We start from the raw sequence: 21,652 nt of genomic DNA on the forward strand, positions 1-21,652 counted from the left end.
TTGAATGTTTGGTTTTGTTTCCTTCTATTTTCACTTTTTTTTTTGTATCTTCTAAGTCGTTTGGCCAATGCTTGTAATTTCTGCTTCTTTTCATCTAATTGCTCGATCACTTCTTGTTGTGAAATTTTACCTAACCTTTTTCATTTTTTTTTTTTCTGACATTTCATTTCTTATAAATTGTGTTAGCTGTCCGATGTCTTTTCTCAGTTTTTCTATTCTGATCTGTAGCCTGTGTTGCCATGCTGGTTTGTGGGTTTCTTCTGTGTGTTGGTTGGTTCTGATCTCTGCCTAGTGTGTATATTTAGTGTAGTGAGTGCTCCTAAAAACCAGTAGTTGTAACTCTTCCATAGTTGTGTTTTCATTTATTTTGTTGTGTATGATTGTGTTGATAGTTGTTATTGTTGTTTCAACTTGTGGGCTATTTGGCGGTCTATGCAAGAATGGTCTAATGTCTGTATTTGTGTCTTTGTATTCTATACATGTCAGCTTAAATTTGTCTTCTATATCTAACATGTGTGTCACTTTGTGTTCTATTTGTGCTTGTTCTGGTGGCTGTCTTAAGATTTCGTTTTCCTCTGACTGTTTAATTGATGCGTGTTGTTCTTTGTTTGTTTGCTCTGGGATGTTTGAGTCCATTACTGTATTTTCTTCTTCTTCTGATTGCACATTATTTTGTTCCAGTATTTGTTGTACTTGGTGTTTGATGTTTTCTAATTCTGACTGGGGTATCCTGTTGTTTTTGATTATTACATGGATCTGATCAGCTATTCGTTGCTCTGTTAAAATTTTTAATTCTGGGTATCTGGTAATAAATGTTGTGTATACTTGTGATCTGTATCCAGTTGTGTTGGTTCCTAGGTTTGTTGCTTGGTAATAACAGAACATGAGGTGTCGATTAACTTCATCTGACCATCTCATCCTCTGTCTTTGTTTTCCTTCTAGGGTGGTTGCAGGAAGCATATCCTGCGAAACACCTCTATTTGGATTTGAATCATTTTCCAGTTGCCTAGCAGTGTCGTTACCATTGTGGGCGGGCATAGGGTTCAAGCGTCATCCCCGACCATGACGGCGCTTGTCCGAGGCTTCTTTAGTTCTGTCCTGAACCAACTAATCACACTAAAAGGGGGGTTAGCCCTATTAGGGTTTGTTCTTTTCGTCGCCTTTTACGACTGGCAGAACATACCGGAGGTCTAGTCTTTTCCCGGGCCTCCACGGGAATTAATTATTATTTATTATTATTATTATTATTAAATTTGTGTAGTTCTAGCAACAGTGCAGTAGCCATTGCATAGTTACTTTTGTGTTGTGCTGACAGTTAGTTTGTTTATTGTTGTGAAGTCAGTAATAAAGCAATTTCTGGTCTATTGTGGGAACTACATACAACTCGGAGAAGGCATTTTCATGATATTTTTCAGCATATGTGATACATATGTCTCAATTTTACTGTCATAGATGCGTGGTACTAAGTATGTATGTAATGCATGGACTATGTGAGGAAGATTCTTCACAAGTTGTAACCTCCACTGCATCGTGCCACACATTAATGCTAGTATTTGAAATAAAAAAAATTAATTATTGGTAACTTACGTAATCAGTAGCCAAAGCCCTTGCCGCAGTGGTAACACCGGTTCCCGTCAGATCACTGAAGTTAAGTGCTGTTGGGCTGGGCTAGCACTTGGATGGGTGGCCATCTGGTCTGCCAAGCACTGTTGGAGCGGGGTGCACTCAGCCCTTGTGAGGCAAACTGAGGAGCTACTTGAGAAGTAGCGACTCCGGTCTCGTAAACGGCCGGGAGAGCGGTGTGCTGACCACATGCCCCTCCATATCCGCATCCAGTGACGCCTGTGGTCTGAGGATGGCACGGCGGCCGGTTGGTACTGTTGGGCCTTCCTGTCCTGTTCAGACAGAGTTTAGTTTAGTTTTTTATGTAATCAGTATTACTGTCGTACAAAATAGGCCTAGTGATAGTAGTAATGTTCTTTTAAAAATAAATTATTTTTGTGGCCAAAACATAATTCAGAATTTTTTCCTACCTCTCCAAAAATTTAATTTTACTCCTCAGGGCATAATTATCCCTGGTTGGAAACCATGCCCAAGATGGCCAAAGAATTGGTTAATGCAGCATGGTACCACATGGGTGTCCATTACTGTACCATGGATTTGTTTGTGGATCCATGTCTTCAGAAAAGAAGTCCTGTCCATATAGCCTAGCTATCCATGGTCATTGTATCTGTAATCATGAGCAGCCCCTCTTCAAATATGCCAAGGATGTCACTGAGGCCCTCACAGACTGAAATTACCATCCCACCCTTGTCCTAGAACAGATCTTTTGTGCTTGTCTCCTCAGTCACCTACTATTCTCCACTCATCCTTTAATTGTCTGGCCATCCATGAGCACTCAGTACCACCCAGGTTGGGGTTAAGTGAATCACAATCTCTGTCAGGGTTTGAACTACCTCTCATTGTGCCTTGCAATGCGAAGTACCCTCCCCACCCCTCCCACAGCAGTATTCTGCCACCCACCTGTGCCGTGTGATCTAGCAATATAGCTGCAACCACTGCACCACATTCTACATGAGCATGACAACTGACAAGCTGTCTGTCTACATGAATGTCCACTGCTAAACTGTGGCTGGGAGACAGCTGCACCACCCAGTTACTCAATGTGCTGCCCAGCATGCTGTGCTTCACTGTTATGACTGCTTTGCAGCCATATGGATTCTTCCCAAAGGTATCAACTTTTCTGAACTGTACAGATGAGAACTCTTCCTGCAACATATTATCCATCTTTTCTGTAAGCCACCTGGTCTCAAGCTTTGCTAGTCCCTGTCTCCCACTTGCCTTTCCGTTTCCTTGTTCCTAACTCCAGTGCCATAAATGCTTTCTATCCCAACAATGCACCTACATAGTCCTTTCCAATTCTCTACTTCTCTTGTGGTCCCTCCCCCCCCCCCCCCCCCACCCCCAATCCCCACCTCCTCTCACCCATGCAGCACAGCCTCCAAATGCTGCACGTAGCAGCCTAACCCTGTCCCCACCGTGTCTCTGAATGCTCCAACAGGCAGCACTAGCATCTTGCTGCAACGCTACCCTGCTAACCCCTCTCCCCTTCCCCCTCCTCCCTGCCACACACCTCTTCTTAACCCCACTACCCACACAAGCTAGAACCAGGTAGATTGCTGCTCACATCACGTGCAGTAACAGTCAAGCCATATAGCTCGGAGTCAGTGTCCATGTGTGTATGAGTTGCACTTGTGTGAATAGTGTGAGTTTTCTTCTACTGAAGAATGACTGTTCAAGAGCTGAAACACTAGCATATTTTTCATTGCATCTATCTGCTACTCGGTTCCTGTGGTGAGTAGCAGGCTATTATTTTCTTATTGTTGTTATTCTGTCCTGGACTTTCCATTGTTCGATTTTACATAATCTTTTGGTTATATATTGACATCCATTAGGTTAAGATACAGCACTACCACCTGAGGAGAAGCTGAAGGTTAGTTTGGACCAGGAGAATGTGATCTTAGAGGCAGTTGCTATAAGTCCAGGGTGTCAGGAGATGGGGCACACACCCTCTCTCACATATTCCTGTCCATAAGGATAATGTTGGAGTTGCCACTTTTGAGAGGATGAAGAGACTAGTGTATAGGTTGGGGATCAGAAAGCCTTGGAAAGTTTATAAGGGGGTGGTTTTATGGGAGTGGTGCTTAATCATACTGAGTTTGCCAGTAGAACAGTTCAAAGCATGTTTGCTGATTGAAATTTTCTGATATTGGATATTGAAATGATTTTTCCAGTCGGTATTGCATAATAAGAAAATAGTCTTTAACTAGGGCAGCATTATTGAACTTAGACTTATGCTAAAAGTGAGTTACTTGGATAGTATACTGCTAGTTAGAAAAGAAAAGAAAAAGTAGTATTCCATATTTTGAGAGGCAGTAGTATGGACCAAAATAAAACAAAAAATTTTGCTTACATTTTTGGAGATCAGTGATCTTGTAAGCTGTATAAAATTAGAGAGAAATTGTCAAGATCGCAGGGGTTATTTGATTTAAAATGACCAGTTTTGGCCTAATCTTAGGCCATCTTCAGAGTAACACCATCAGCTGCAGTTAATGATGTCCAGAACAGTCAGTAGACCTCAGTGAGCAGTTTCAGCATCTAAACATGGCCTAAGACTAGGCTGACACTGGTCGTTTGAAATAAAATAACCTCTGCGATGTAGACTATTTTTTGCTGATTTTGAAAAACAATAAAGTTTATACAGGTGTTAAACATGGTTCTATGACTTCATAAAGATACATCAGTTGACTCCAATTTCACTAGCTAGAATGGAGTAAGAAAATATTGATCAAACAACTTAAGGACCTCACACGGCTGATGAATCACTCCAGTCCACCACCAAGTTGCCTGATCTTTCCATAATTCCTAAGCAATCTGATGAAGTTCATGCAACAAATCGGCCACCTATGGCAATATGGCTGTCCGCTGTGACTGTGACTCGCTTATCATTAAGTCCCCCCCCCCCCCCCCCCCCCCAAATACACCCATGTGGAGCAAGGACTTCATGTTACAACTGATAGTCGGGAAGCAGAACACACTGAAAAGTGAATTTGAAGTTTGAGTTTCTGCTTATAATAAGGAGTAGTACATTTCATGGTAAGCTCATAGTAATATACACTGAGCTTCGGATGGTGATTTTGAACTATTTATGAAACATCTAGATGTCTGTAACATCCAAACAGAATGAGGTGATTTTAGGTGCACATTTTAATTTATATGTTTAGGCGCTTTCCTATTTTACAGCTATAGATAAGTCCCTTGTCATTTCATGTAATGTGATTTTCCCTCATGCAGTTTAAAACAATAGCTATGAAAATTGGAGGTATAGCCATTGATAAAATTTCTATACCCATCGAGATACCAAAAACTTGGTGTAAATACTTGTAATAACCGACAAGATTAATATGTGAAAAGGGAATGAAAGACAGTAAGGTGTATTTTATAAGTATAAATTGCAATAATAGTAGACACAAAAAGAAAAATGTACTGTATTCTGTAACATAGCTGACAGTTCCCAAAAAAAAGTGTCCCAGAGCAAATTTGAAAAATTGCATTTCTCCCTCCTTTTTTTCCAAGCATTGGTCAACATACGAGTTCAAAAGCCACTGCTGTGAAACATAGCAGTTCATTTTACATAGCACAAATTCATAACACACTGTCCATTGAAAATACTGATCAAAATTGTGTGGTACATCAGTCCTGTGGTGGGACTGAAACGAGTGAAATATGTCAGACGATATTGCCAGGAATTTATTGGTCATGTGTGGGGCCATTTATGAGCTACTTATCGACCAAAAGAATTGATTACATATTAGTGTTGTATGTTCTCTTTTTAATGTGACCTGTTGGAAAATGAAAAAAAAAAAACCTCTGAGGCATTTTAGGAACTTTTGTAAAGAAAACTGAGTTTAAATTCATGTTCTTTCATATTTATTACTTAGAAGTCCAGTTTTGTTGAAAACAATTTTCAGGAGCATTGTTCTTATGGCAGCTGCACCAGAATGGAAATATTTGATATTGGGTTTTTTACTGTGTATAATAAACAGTAAATCGAAAACATCGACAAATAATAAGAACTAAATATATTTTATGAAATGGAAAATAATTCTGATGAGAGCAGTAACAGGTGACCAGCATGAACAGACAATAAGAATTGTAAAACCCAATGACAGGGGATCAGAAAAGACAGCACTACAAGCTATAGTGAACAACTGACTGCAGTTGAGAAATTGTGAATTTCAAGTTACCACCAGATAATGAGGAAAACAACATGTGAAATAAAATTAGAGGCAAAATACAGTGTGTGTCAAAAAGGACCTTACAACTTTGCAGTGATACAGAAGTTTATTCTGATAACTTACAGGATTGTTAGATGTGTCATTTTGTTGCAAACAATCTCAAGTTTCACATAAAAGTGTCAAGTGTCATTTTGGTTCAGTGTGACTACCATTTATGACGCGGCAAATGTCCTACCAGTAATCAGTTTCTTCCGACATTGGTTACAGCTAATCACACGTAACTTTTGCAACAAAATTCTACTGCCAAGAGTAAATTGCAGGACTGCTTGGAGGTTCTTTAGCATATTCAGTGTGAAATTTGCACCAAACAATTGATGCAGAAATAATTAAATTTTCCTTGAGACACTTGAGTCTCGATTATAATAGTTGGTGCAGAGATTTTTTCATGAAACCAAAACACACAGGGAGCATGCTTTGCAACAGTGCAAGCAGCCATTTTAACTGTTCACTATGCTGGTGCTCCTGATGGTGGATTGGGGTACTGATGCACTACATGAATCAACCTTGATATTGTTTGCTGCATGGTGACACATATATCAATTCTCAGAGTTATCTCAATAAATTTCTACATCATTCCAAAGTTCGAAAGTCCTTTTTGCCTCACCCTGTATTAGGTTATATGAGATGAAACAGATAAATGAACTGTTGCCAAATGTTGGGGAAAAAGGAAGTTCAGCCAGATAAATGATGACAAAAACTGGAAACACAGGAATAAATTTACTAATCAGTGTGATATAGCAGTTTCAATCTCCATCCAGCCATCCATATTTATGTTTTATGTAACTTCCCTGGATCACTTCAAATTAGAGTTTCAATAATTTCTTTTAAAAGGACATGGCCAGTTTTCATTCCCATCATTGTCTTATCCATGTTTGTAATTCCTCTCTAATGGCATAGTTGTCTACAGGATGTTGAACCTTAATTGTCTTTCCTGCCTTTCATTCTCAAATTTCTTCATTCATTCTCTTAGCACCCTTCCTCCCCCCCCCCCCCCCCCTCCTTCCATGCTCTTCTGAGTACTCTCCCCTTATATCCTTTTGGTATCTTGGGCTGACTAAACTTGTTTAAGCAAACAATGGAAAATCCAGGATGGAATGAAACAATATTAGAGAAGGAAAGTTGCTCTTCACCATATAACGGAGATGCTGAGTCGCAATAGGCACAACAAAAAGATTTACACAATTATAGCTTTCGGCCATTAAGGCCTTTGTCAGCAATAGACACACACACACGCACACACACACTCACGCGAACACAACTTGCACACACATCTGCAGTCTCAGATAACTGTAAACACACTCTGAGACTGCAGATGTGTGTGCAAGTTGTGTTTGCTTGAGTGTGTGTGTGCATGCATGTGGCTGTGTGTGTATTGCTGACAAAGGCCTTAATGGGCGAAAGCTAACTCAGCATCTCCGCTATATGGTGAGTAGCAACCTTCCTTCTCTAATATTGTTATAATCTTGTTTAATGGTATTTATAAACTTTTCCCTCCATTTTTTCATCTTGATTTCTTTTCTTTGTTGGTCTGTTGTTTTCCTTGACTCTTTTTCTGTCTCATATCACTTAATGTTATTTGAATTTTAGTCCTAAGATGTCCTATTTTACTATTGTTTTTTGGTGCACTTTTCCTTAATTTTATTTTAAATATTTTCTGAACACCATGGCTTGTAGTCAGTTTCAATAATATCTTCACTAACAATGCACAGCTGCACAAATATTTTGTTTATCATTACCTCGGCATGTTTTGAGATAAACTGATTACCAACTGTCAGATATGAAAATATGCAGGATTAAAAGCGCTTACATACAGATGTCATGCTAAAAGTCAGTGTATGATAGTAAAAATGTGTGATAGTTAAAAATTACTTGCACCATAATGTCTGTGTGTAAATACTGTTAGTTATGCACATTTTTGCATCTGACTGTTGACAAAGTGTTTATCCAAAACACTTCCAGAAGTTAATAAACAAAAATTGGTACAGCTAGACTGTATTTGAGAAGATGATGTCATTCAAGAATTACTTCCTTTCATTCTCGTTGCCAAGTGTTTATGCTGTTGACCACAGTTCTTGATCAATTATTTCTATATGCATACCCAATTTCCACTTCACTGTTATTCTGAGCTTCTAGTTTTGAGTGTTTCATTAGACTACAACTCAGTTATCTGTCCTGCATATTTTATCCTTCTTTTTCAATGTGGCATCCATATTTTGCTTTTTCAGATCTTACACAGCAAGAGCTGGACTGCTATGTCACCAAGTATGACATCAAACGTCTGGAAATGTACTCCAACAATCTGGTGGACTACCATTTGATCATGGATCTCTTGCCTATGTTAGCACGCCTTTATTTCTTGCGGCAAATGGGAGATACTCACTTATCAGCAGTACAGTCAGTAAGTAACAGTTTTTAGTGTGTATCACCACTGGAAATTTGTCTGAATTTTATGAAGATTTATAAGAATCCTGCTCCTTTATTTACAATAGTTGAGAAACAGGAGATTGAATTCAAATGTAGCCATACTTTTCTTGAAGTTGATCCATGTGAAAGACATCACAAAATTATAATCACAGACGAAAATATCTGGAAAGTGCATGTGTCATATTTACATGAATGTAAACTCTATCCTCAGGCCCTCTAAGGTCCGTCAATACCAACTGACTGCCATGTCGCTCTCCACCAATGGTGTCATTGGATGTGGTATGGAGGGGCGTGGCATCAGCACACCGCTCTCCCAGCTGTTGTCAGTTTCATTACCTGCAGCCACTATTGCACTGTCAAGTAGCTCCTCCATTGGCAGCATGGGGCTAAGTGCATCCTTTTCCAGTCCTCCCACCAAGAAAAAATACCTGGCAGTACGGAAAATCGAACCCAGGCCTTCGACATGGCAGTCAGTCACGTCGACCACTCAGCTATGGAGGTGGACAATATTGTATGTAATGATTGGGAACTGTGAAAAAACTTTGTGAAATACATTTATTGAGTGTTCGTCAGAGGGGTCGTTCCACATCAAGTAGACCAATTTTAAGAAACATACCCACATGACCGTCTCCAATTTGAATGAAATTTTTAATGGTGCTTTTTTAATTACTGCAACTAATCTATACCAAATTATTTCAGTTTTGGCTAAAGTTAAGAGAGTTTCAGTTTTGCTCTGCCTTAAATTTGGTTCAACTGTCATAGAGCTCACAACTCAATTTTCAGCCCTCAACTGAAAACCTCCTAAGACATATAATTTTTGAGCATCTTGAGCTCAAATTTGGCACAGCTTATTTCTATTCATTAGAAACCATTCATGAACAATTTTATTCAAACTGGAGATGGTCATGTAGTTATTCTTCGTAAAATTGGTCTGCTTGATGTGGAATGAATGACCTTCTGATCAACATCCGACAAATGTAGCACTTTTCTGCACAGCTACACTTGGCATAAAAAATAATAAAAGATTTTTAAAAATGCAGTTACAAGATAGTTGAAAAATTGTGATTCATTTTTCCCCAACTTTGGACCTAAGTAGCATGATAATAGTGAGGGACAAAGCCTTGAAATTTTAACAGTGTGTGATGTATCTGATCCATTTATTTTCTCTGGATTACTACTAACTTCAATTTTAAGCTGTCTCAGCCCATTTTTCATAGAACCCACATCACATTTTGCTACTGAGAGCCTCCTAAAGCCAGGATTTTTTTTTTTTTTTTTTTTTTTTTTTTTTGCAAAACCTGGTTTTATTCATGTAGAACATTTGTGCAAAACTTCATTGTGGTTGGTGATGCTTACAGGCAGGTACCAACAGTGCACTTGGTGTGGGATGATCCAATTTGGTTTCCTTTGCAAAGTCTGGATCAATTTCAAAAGAATAAACTGATCTTGGTGTTAGTTTTTTATTGTTGATTGGGCAATTTCATGCTAGAAATGAAGCATCAAAAGTAGCATTACGTGAATGTCAATGGCCTTGAAGCAAAAAAGTAGTGCCAATTTCATGTGCCAGAAAGGTGTTAAGTGTAAGCAAGTATGTTCTAGATAGATTTTTGGAACAACTGAATGGAATAAATGTGAGGAGAGAAGTGGATTCCAAAATAACATGTCAAGATGCTTTGACAATGAGAAAATTGAGGGATTTGAGGTACAGATTGTTGGTACCTGCACCAAAATCACCATCTTGATATGTGCAAACATATGTAGGCTTAGATTCAGGGAGAGCTGGGACTGAAAGAATAATCTTTATGAAATTAAAATAACTTTTTAGCAAAATGAAAACAAAACAGTAACAAAAATATAGGCAATCTGTTCAAAATTGCACATCTTTGTGCATCAGCTAAAGCAAAATCAGTTGCTGGATAACAGTGAGTACTGAGCACAGTACAGGGTGATTCAAAAAGAATACCACAACTTTAAAAATGTGTATTTAATGAAAGAAACATAATATAACCTTCTGTTATACATTATTACAAAGAGTATTTAAAAAGGTTTTTTTTTTTTTTACTCAAAAACAAGTTCAGAGATGTTCAATATGGCCCCCTCCAGACACTCGAGCAATATCAACCCGATACTCTAACTCGTTCCACACTCTCTGTAGCATATCAGGTGTAACAGTTTGGATAGCTGCTGTTATTTCTCGTTTCAAATCATCAATGGTGGCTGGGAGAGGTGGCCGAAACACCATATCCTTAACATACCCCCATAAGAAAAAATCGCAGGGGGTAAGATCAGGGCTTCTTGGAGGCCAGTGATGAAGTGCTCTGTCACGGGCTGCCTGGCGGCCGATCCATCGCCTCGGGTAGTTGACGTTCAGGTTTCATAACTAACCTTTTTCGTAGGACTCTCCATACAGTTGATTGTGGAATTTGCGCTCTGCTAGCTCTGCGAGTCGATTTTCCTGGGCTGCGAACAAATGCTTGCTGGATGCGTGCTACATTTTCATCACTCGTTCTCGGCTGTCCAGAACTTTTCCCTTTGCACAAACACCCATTCTCTGTAAACTGTTTATACCAACATTTAATACACCACCTATCAGGAGGTTTAACACCATACTTCGTTCGAAATGCACGCTGAATAACTGTCGGCGATTCACTTCTGCCGTACTCAATAACACAAAAAGCTTTCTGTTGAGCGGTCGCCATCTTAGCATCAACTGACGCTGACGCCTAGTCAACAGCGCCTCAAGTGAACAAATGTACAACTAAATTAAACTTTATAGCTCCCTTATTTCGCTGACAGATAGTGCTTAGCTCTGCCTTTTGTTGTTGCAGAGTTTTAAATTCCTAAAGTTGTGGTATTCTTTTTGAATCACCCTGTATAATGCTCAGTCCTCTGTGGCACACATTCCAGCTTGAACCTATCCCACTCTTCTACAGCAACATTCCTGAGGCATGAGGAGGGAGTAGCACTGAGAGCTGTCTGACATCCTTATATGATAGCAGCACAAATCATGATTGACCCAGTTTGTTGCCTAACTTGTGGGGCTGCATGCCTGAGACATGCATTCCTGTGTGGCTGCCTCCATATTCTTCTGCTTTAATCCTGCCCTTGTTAGTAAGGAGAACACGATACACAAAATCCAAGATTCAGTTCCATTTCAGGTGTTTACTTGCTGTCCTTTGCACACTATGGCAGTGGGGGTGGTGGGGGGCTTGTACTGCAGTTCGTAACAGACACCTAGAGGCCGAATTGATTGAATGGGAGGCATTTGTGTATGTCTGGATCAGCACAGCCCTCTTATTACCTCCAAAAAGACAGTGCACAGTTCTGTTGCACTCTTCTTGGAGTACTAGGAACTGTAATGTGCAGTTCGCGATCATCAACTAGTGGCTGCATCTACACTCGTCCTGTGCTTGCCCCGCACCCTTCAGGATTGATGCCGTTTTTGTAATTTTCCAAAATACTCCAATGTAAAAAAACTGCCCAGTCCCCTCTACACAGCCCCTGCTACATGTGTTGTTGCCTCCTGCATGTAGTGGATCCATTTTCTATTGCACGGAACCCAGAAGGCCACCACCCTATGGCACAAGTCAAGGAATCTGCAGCCTATATGGTTGCAGAACCATCTGAACTTCTGATTCACACCCTCCACTCGGCTCTGTACCAAAAATCTGCAATCAGTCCTGTGGGTGATGCTACATATAGTGAGCTGTGCCCTCATCTCGCAAGCAAGACTGGCAGTCTTTCCCATTTCAGCTATCTGCCCAAAACAGAGAGAATTTCTTCCAATCAGAAATGACACACACTGTTGGTACCGACATGAGCCACCATCTGCAGTTGGCTGCATCCTGTGCTTCTTGGCATCTGGAAGAACCTGTTCTGTATGTGGGATGACACTCGCCTCCTTCAACCATCGCCTCCCCTCCCCTCACCCCCACCCCCATCACGCCCCCTCTGGTGTGCACATTGGACTTCTTGACCATTTCCTTTTGAAAGGAGACATCACATTGAGTGAAACCACAGAAAACCGAACCAGACAATGATTTTAACAAGTTGCTGTTTTGTCATACATTCATCCCTTACCCGTAATTGACGTGGTATTAAAATATTGTGGTATGGAACAGTGGCACAGTTGACAAGGGTAGCATGTGGACATGCTACATAATTTTTGGTGTATCTGTACTTAAGTAGTCCATTATTCAAAGCTACAACTATCACCATTAGCCAAACCTTTGCCGTAAACTTTTCCAGGCCCAAGTCGCAGATGGGTACACAGTTTTAATCTGTCAGGAAATTTAAGCACAGAACTGAGTTAGATTATTTTCTGGGAGATGATATACTCCCCTTCGATTGGATGGCGGGGTCAGTAGTATCACCTTCCTTCATAAACAGTTGTGATATCCGTGGTAAGCTAAGAGAGTGAAGTGTAACTACGTACATCGAAAATGAGAAAAAGTAGTATACAATAAAAGTTGAATATGTGTAGTGGCATTGTATTTTGTGTTCATTTGTAAATAGTACTTGTTACCTTTTTTCCAGGCAATATTACTTGGACTGGGGCTGCAACACAAAACAGCTGATGACTTGGCCACTGAGCTTGAGTTGCCAGTGTCACAGCTGCTGGGTCTTTTTAATCGTACAATTCGTCGATTAGTTCAGTACCTGACAGGTGTTCTTGAGCGAGCAATAGAAAAGGATTTTGTGCAGCCAAAGCAAGACTTAAAACTAAATCCTTTAGTGAAGACGATGCAGCAAGAATTGGATGAAGCAGCGAAGGTGTGAATATGAGCATTTCACAATTATGTAAAACAGTATTTAAGTACTGGACTCCAGTTAGAAAATTATTAACCTCTTTTTGTTATTTCAGGACCTTAAACTAAAACAGCAGGAAGAATTAAAGAGGCTGAAAAATGAAAATTTGAGTCAGTATGTTATAAAAGGTTCAGAACAAGAATGGGACAGAGCTTTGTCGAAAGGAGCAAAGGGCATAATTTCTGTGAAGAGGTAAGCATATTAAAATTTTAGATCATTCTTGTTACAACACTCCACTCAGAATTGTCAACAATATAATGTGCTGGAGGGGAGTTCATAGCTGAATTAAAAGTTGATAGTGAAAAACTGTCAATAGATATTGAGTGAGATTCATTTGTACAAGAAATGAGGAATTACTTGATTGTGTGACTTTTTGCTGTAAGGTAGTTTTGGATGCTATTCAAAAATTTTGTTTTGTTTTAATGTTCAAAATGCAGGTTGCACCACCTTCCACAGTGCAAAAGCACTTACATTGAATTGTTTCAGAGCAAGACTTCATCATCATAATTATTTCACCAGAATCTTATGAAAGTGATAAAGATAAAAATATAAATAAAAATGTTAAAATTTAATGATTATTCCCCTTGTAACCATGCCACCCTAAAATACATTTAAACATCATTTTCCAGTATGTAAAATAAACTAAAGTGGATTGGCATATGCTGTCCATAAATGTAGGCAGTATCACAGCACCAGCTATTTGTGTGCACAGTCTGTATATCTCCAGAAATGACTCACTCAGGTACAAAAACATATACAGCATGACTGAGCATTTTGTGTTCATAATCAAGAAATCAAAGATGATGCACATCTCTGCATAGATGGTCAGGAGCATGAATCTCATCATACACTGAATGTCAAGAGTATGATTACAAAGTAGCTAACAACATGCTGATGTCTTAAAAAGCTTTTGAAATGTTTAAAAAATTGTTTGTCTCTCCTGTCCCTAAATGTATTTTCATTTGTCCTGCTACGTATTGTAATTTCTAACTGTTCCTGTACATTCAGTTTTCTACACTTATCCTCCCAAAAAGATCGGTCAGTTTCATGGAATGTGTGCTTGTAGCCAACTTTTCAAAATTATGAAGCTGAAAAGCATACCAGTTTTCCTTATGCCTCGCTTTGTAGGACCTACCAATCTGACTGATGTAGTTCATATTAGAACTTCTGTTACACTGAATTTTTTTTGATACCGGCTTTATTGTGTTTATCAACCTTCTGTTTTAAATTGGTCCCTTATTTACATTGTAAAAATGTTGGTTTGAAATGTAACTTCAGCATTTAAAAGCTTACAAATGTTAGCTACTTTCTGTGCTATTTTACCTAAATGCAGAATTATCATTCTCTTAACATTTTGCACAGCAGTACCATATATAGAGATTGGACAAAAAATGGAAACATCAAAAACATAACACATTACCATGTGTAACATAGTGTAGGAAACCAATTGGATTTCAAAACAGATTCCAGTCACCTTAGAATGGAAAAATATAGGTCCTATGTGGTTTTCAAAGGATCCCTGCAAAATAATAGCAAGTTCAGGTAACGGTGATGAAGGTGACTGGTGATCATGCAGCTTTCTCTCAAAAGAAGACCTCAGAGGCTCAGTGATATTGAGATCTGGGGACTATGGCAGCCAGGGAGATGTGACAGTTCATCCTCATTCTCACGAAACCAGTCCTGGATAACGTGAGCTGTAAGAACAGGTGCTCTGTCATCTTGAAACAGGGCATCATCGCTGGGCATCAAACGTTGTACCGTGGGATGGACTTGATCAGCCAAAATGTTCAGGTAATCCTTGCAAATAATACGACCCTGCAGAATACCCGTGGGGCTCCTGAAATACCACAATATGCTGCCCCGATCATCACCGAACCCCTGCCCTGTTTCCCTCTTGGGATGTAAATATGACCAGACTTTTGGATACAATCCAAACAACTCATCTGATCATATGACTTTCTACCATTGGTCCATAGTCCAGCTGTTATTGGTTTTGAAATTGCAGATCATCCTGTAATTTCCTGTTTATGGAACTCTCTTCGTGGTTTTTGGTGCTGACATTGTTTTGGGGAGCGCGACTAACCATTCTGCAGTGGTCCTAGCAGCTGTCGTCCTCTTATTTTTCATCATAATCCTCTCCAGTGACAATTTGTCATGCTAACACATATTTATCAGTGTTGTGGCTTAGTGGATGATGTTTTTTACTTTCCCTGCATGCAGTCAGTGCCCCTGAAACACAGACATTTGGCTCCCATGGTTATGGAAGCACCTACCATACAAGTACCAATAATTTGCATCCGCTTGAATTCACTTAGTTCTGACATAATGCACTCACAACTATACAGTATGCTGTTCTGACCATAACAGACACTTGCAACGTACTGAGGACATTGCACAGGTGCTGTTCATGGTCAGTTACAACAGTGCAACATGCAGGTTTGGCTAGCATCTGAATTTATGTACAAGCATGTGTTTCCTGTGGTGTTTTCATATTTTTGTCCAACCCCTGTACATTTCAGTTTCCAAATTGATGTGTGTTACACATTTACAGATATGTTCACAGATTAAATGTACATTTTATATGGAGTCATATACGAAGGCATTATTTCAATAATGGTACACCTGAGGCTTAAACATAATTGAGTGATGAAATTCTTTGACTGAGATAACTGAAATATTGCAGTTCATTGCTTGTTGCAAGGGTTTACCATTTCTTTCTGTTCTCATCACTCAGTTATGTTTAAGCCTCTGAATCTTGAAATGAACAAAACTGGAAGTGTACCATTTTGGAAATAAGCACTTCATATGTAACGAACATAGCTGCCATATGACATTATTTTAACATTTTTATTTTAAAATTGTTGTAGTGGTTTCATTATGTACGAGAGTTCTGGTTGTTAGTTCCTTGTAAAAGAACAGAATTTCACTATGATAGAATAAAAATAGTTTTGGTTGCGAAATTATTTGATGTCAATGAAGCGTTTCACCCTTTTGGTGACAGGAAGGGCATCTGGCCACCCCTTCAATTAACCTCGCCAAATCAGATGATAACCATGCCGAACCTACGGAGTGTGGGACACAGGCACAAGGAAAGAGAGAGAGAGAGAGAGAGAGAGAGAGAGAGAGAGAGAGACCCATTCATTATATAGCCATATAAAATGGTCACAAGAGTAACTGGTTATGTAATTCATCCATTATATAGCCATATAAAATGTAAAATGGACACAACAGTAACTGGTTATGTAATCCATCCATCACAGAAACATATAAAATGCAAGGTGGACGTAGAACACAACAGCTGAAACCACCATAATAGTACAAAATAGTGCCATGCTTACAAAATTAAATGCAGTATGAGCCACATGCAGCACAATGTCCTTTCGGCATGCACACAAACACTAATGTGAAATTACTGTGTGCATGCCAAGACACCATCCAGCATGCGACTCGTACTGCATTTATTTTTGTAAGCATGGCCCTACTTTTTATGACTATGGCAGTGTCAGCTGGTGAGTTCAAGATACTGTTCTGTCCATTTTTCATTTTACATGGCTATATAATGGATAGCTTTCATATCCAGCTACTTTTACACAATCTGACAATATCCCAACAGGCTGAAACACAACATTGACATTAAATAATTTCGCAACCAAGACAGTTTTTTTTTTTCTTTTTTTTCTTTTCTGAAATAATCTAAAACTGGTTGCTGTAGCGCCCTGCCACAATGGAATGGAATAATTTTTACTGATTATGAATTTTTGCGTTATTTTCAGTGGTGAGAAAAGAATAAATGAAGAGCCGTCAATCCCAGAAAATTCTGGCAAAAAGAAGAAGAAAAAAGAGAAAAAGTCCTTCAGTTGAATTGCTGTTAGTTATAATTAACAGTGTTAGCTTAATATAATGTATGACAAGGAGGACTGAAACTAATCTGGACCTGTGCCCCCAAAGTCATAAACTTTGTAAAAAGTGTTGTTTATAATATTTGTTGTCAACTGTAAAAGTTTGCTATTTTAATAGTGACTATGTACATATTCAAAATAATATATCTGTTAATTTTTGTAGTGTTTGTATTTCTCAACTTTCTAAGGTTTTGTCCCTTCGTTTCATCATGAACATTTGTTATTTGGTGTCATTTAGCTGTGTCCAGCCACAAGTAAAGGAATCTGAAAAGAAAAGACTTCATGCATGAACATGATATTGCTAATTTTTAACTAATGGTCACCAGACAGATTGAAAGGAAAGGCACGAATAAGTTTAAAATTTTTGCTGGTTTTATTTAATATCAACAGTGAATGCAAATTAACCTGTAATATTCTTGGCTTCTGCTGTTTTCAGCATTGTAACAATTTGTCTTTCACAGTATCATTGATCAGTGCGGTCTAGTGACTAAAGTCATTGACTATGAAATAAAAAGTTTGAGGTTTGCTTAAGCCATTCGTAAGACTTTGGAAGAATTTGCTGGCTTTGGGGAATGAATGCACATGGATAAATGTCTTCTTCATTACGTCAGTGCTCTTTTTAAAAGCACTAAAAAACAGAAAGTAGCAGATTAAGGCACTCTTTTGTGGTAGAAGAGGAGAAAGAGAAAGAATCACCATTTTTTATTTGTGCAGAAGTGTAGAAGGTAACAGAAATCACTACACTAAATATTTGACTCCTATCAGCTGGAAAGAGTGTCATCAAAATATCATGACAGCACTTGCAAAAAAGAGGTAACCATTTAGAAAATCATCTCTCTCCATGGTAACTGAATGGTGTCTGTGTGTGTGTGTGTGGGGGGGGGGGGGGGGTATTTTCTTCTTTTTGTTTCTTTCTTTTAAGTTTTTCCATGTGCTCTGTATGATAAAATTTCTTTTTACATTCTTCCACTTTGCATTCAGTTCAAGTATGGAGCCAGCTTTCTTTATTTTCATTGGTCTTCTATTTTATTCATTTCTCTCCAGTTATCATCATTTTTAAACCTATTCAGCAATCCACAGATTTCAGGAATCTCATTTTTGATCCCTGTATCTTACTAAGATATTTAGTATACATCACCAGAATCTCTGAGCTGTAGGGCAAAATATGCACAGCTATCAATTTGTAAAATTTTGTCACTTTCCTAAATAAAGTTCTTAAGATTGTTTCATATGTGGCCAGGCATATATTAAGTTTGTGATTGATATCATGACCAGTGTCATAAACTGTCACAGCTATGGTACTGGAAGTGAGACCTTTGTTCAATAATACTGTTATCTAGGAATATGTTCATTCATACTGGATATTCACCTCCAGAAACCATTGTATTTGCCTTCTGTGCAGAGATTTTCATTTTATGCCTTGAGCAGATCCATTGAAGAGGGTTACCTGAAAAAAAATCAGTAAAGTCAGCATTTTACAACTGAGATCAAGAAATTTGAGAATTTGTGTGTTGACAGTGGGAGGCAGTGCAAATGTCAAGACAGATTATGATTTCACAACTCACACCATAAGTTTGAGAACTGTAGGGTCCCCTGAATGGCTGGCTGTATGAGGAGCACAAGGGTTATTTTGGTTTAAACAACAATACACTTGTCTTGATCACCAAAATAATTTTGTAATCTAATGACATATTTTGGGAGAAACCCATCATCAGATCTGTGACGTGAAACGTGTAATAAAGATACAATATTAAAAAGAATTCATTACAACAACTTTGAAGCTGACAGAGGTACCTACTGAAATCAGTGCAAATTACCTTGTCATTCCCTACTCCATTCCATAACACCAGTGGTACCCAAACTGTCACAGGCAGTTTTGTCATGGAGCAATGTAAAAGATTTTATACATAGGTGGCATTTGTGACATGACACCAGAGGTAGCTGTTATATGACAACCTTATTAAAAAGAACATGTGTTACTTATATATGTACAAAAATTGTTAATAAAGGAATTTCATTATACCAACAAGGCCATAGCTGCTAGAATTTGAATATAGGAAGTGACACAAATTTAGATAGCTCAGTTCATAAATCTCAACCAAAATGTTAACAGTAATATTACAGGGCAAAATCAAAATTACTAGTAGTTCAACAAATTTAAAAGCTAAAAATGTGACAGGAAGTGAGCACTGTCTTTGATGGGCTTGTAGCAGGTAATGTTTGTAAGGTTGAGATCAGTCATCATAATTACACTGCAAAAAATTATCAGTAATTTCTGCCAAAAAGGCCACAGGTGCAGCACTTCAGGCTACTGGAATTGAACATGAGAATAAAACACAAAGGGTATGTACGATACACAAATTTCAACCAACATATTTAAACAAGGATAGTGGAATGTATTTGAATTAAATTGGGCAATGCTGAGGGCACTACATTAGGGACTGATATACCAAAACTTGCAGATGAGTCTTCCTATTTGTCCATCATAATGACTGATGATGGCCAAACTAAAGAGGATATAAAATGCACACACTATTGTGAGAAAAACATATCTGTAAAAGACGAATGTGGTAACATCTAATATATTTAATTGTGTTAGTAAGTCCATTCTGAAGATATTTGCTTGGAGTGCACTATTGTACGGAAGTGAAATGTGGATGATAAGCAGTTCAGACAAGAGAATAGAACCTTCGATGTGGTGCTTCAAAGAACGATAGATTAGATGAGTAGGTTGGGTAACTAATGAGCCACTTTGTATAGTATTTAGAATAAAAGAAATTTTTGGCAGAACTAGACTAGAAGCAGGGATTTGTTGACAGGATTCATTCCGAGACATCAAGGAGTCAAAAATTTAGTGTTGGGTGAGAGAGGGGGAGGGGAGAATTGTAGTGGGAAACTAAGAGAGAAATATAGAAAGCAGGATCAAGTGGATGTAGGTTGCCGTAGTTAGAGATGAAGAGGCTTGCATACAATAGACTATCATGGAGAGCTGCCTCAAACTAGTTTTTGGACTGAAGATCACAACAGCAGTAGCATATTATAGTTAAAATTTCACCCAACCTAATGAAATGTTGTGGCTTGTCACGGGAGGTGTCACAGTACAGTTTTGTGTCTTTGCCAGGGATAGACACACACTCCAGTGTGAGACCAACATTTTGGTCTTGACAATAATGCCTAGCTTCATATCAACCTCTTGGGCTGCAGGAAGTGTGGCAAAATTGATGCAACGATTGATCCCAGTGATATGTGACACGGTCAGCAACAACACTGTCCATTCCAGAGATATGCTAAATGTCTATGCTGAACTGAAAAATGTATTACAGTTGGCAGAACTGATGTGGTGAGCAGTGATCATTGGCCTGCTGATAGGTGTATGTCAGGGGTCTGTGGTCAACAAATATCATGAATTTCCTGGCCTCCAATAATGGGCAAAAGTAGTGGACTGCCTCATAGATGGCAAGCAGCTCCCTGTCATAGGCACTCGATTGGTGTTTTGTAGTAAAAGTTTCCAGGAACCATGAGTTGCTTGCTGCTAGGCTGCACCTAAGACGTACTGGTGGCTGGCGGTGACCACCAGAGTCAACTGGGAGTCGTGTTGGGTAAGCCAGAAGTGCAGCAGTGGAGGTAACATCCATTTGGTGCATCCAAGAAATGGGATTGTTCTAGGACCAGCCAGAGTGTCTGTTGGTGGCTCTTGAATGGAGCTGTGACAGGTCGATGGTGGCAGTAGTTCAGCATACTCATGAACTGGTGGAATTCTTGAAAAGTTTGTGGGTGCTGAATAGCCTGAATTTTTCAGGGAGAGGAGTAAAAATGCCTCCAGAAATCTGGTAGTCCAGGAATGTCACCTCAGAGGCACGGAGATACTTTTGGAGGGATTAACAATAACCCCAAAATCATTTAGTCATTGAAACATTGCTGACAGATGTACACAGTGTTGCTACTGTGAAGAAGAAAACACCACAATATCCACTGTGAAGAAGAAAACACCACAATATATCATCAAGATAGGCAAAGCAAAAGGGTAGGTCACAAAGCATACTGTAGATGAATAGCCACCATGCCTGTGCAACATTTTGGAGACCAGATGTCATGTAAAGAGATTCAAAGAGGCCAAAGGAGTGGTGATGACTGTCTTTGAAATTTCTTCCATGGCATCTGGTATTAGCGTTAATGCCTTCATGCAGTCTAGGATGAAAAACCCAGAAGTGCCACTGAGGGCACTGTTCAACTAGTGAAAGTTTGGGACTGGATGCCTGTTTGGGTTGGTGAATGCATTAAGACCACAATAGTCCCTGTAGTGTCACCAAGAGGCGTCCTACGGTACGAGATGGAAAGGAGAATGGCGAATGATGCCACCCGATGCATAACCTTGAATTTGGCTTTAGCAGCAGCACTTCACTCCAGTGCGAGGTGTTGTCATCTGAAAACTGGAGGACCAGGTATCGTGCGGATATGATGGACTGTGCTGTGGCATATCTCTTGTGATGCTCCAGGCAGACAGGAAGTGGCTGGTAAAAGGTCAAGAAGGTCCTGGTACTGCCCTACATCAACAGGATGGACAAGCTTCAGCATAAAGTTTTGTGCAATACAGCAGAACCCAACAGTTGAGCACTCAGGCCCTTGTCAATGAGATGAAAGCGACCAGTGTCAGGAGGAGAC

General features: G+C 39.2%; 1 protein-coding gene across 1 annotated transcript in view; it reads left to right on the forward strand.

Annotated features, from left to right (window-relative positions):
- LOC124622302 (RNA cytidine acetyltransferase) overlaps positions 1-17,149 on the forward strand; it is a 91,066-nt gene extending 73,917 nt beyond the window's left edge. The window contains exons 17-20 of the mRNA XM_047147973.1: positions 8,084-8,256; positions 12,819-13,055; positions 13,147-13,283; positions 16,865-17,149. Coding sequence (XP_047003929.1) covers positions 8,084-8,256; positions 12,819-13,055; positions 13,147-13,283; positions 16,865-16,952 — 635 coding nt within the window. The 3' untranslated portion in view covers positions 16,953-17,149. The remainder of the gene's footprint in view (positions 1-8,083; positions 8,257-12,818; positions 13,056-13,146; positions 13,284-16,864) is intronic.
- Positions 17,150-21,652: the final 4,503 nt, after the last annotated feature.

The sequence above is a fragment of the Schistocerca americana genome, chromosome 7 (genome assembly GCF_021461395.2).
Source record: "Schistocerca americana isolate TAMUIC-IGC-003095 chromosome 7, iqSchAmer2.1, whole genome shotgun sequence".
Taxonomy (NCBI): domain Eukaryota; kingdom Metazoa; phylum Arthropoda; class Insecta; order Orthoptera; family Acrididae; genus Schistocerca; species Schistocerca americana.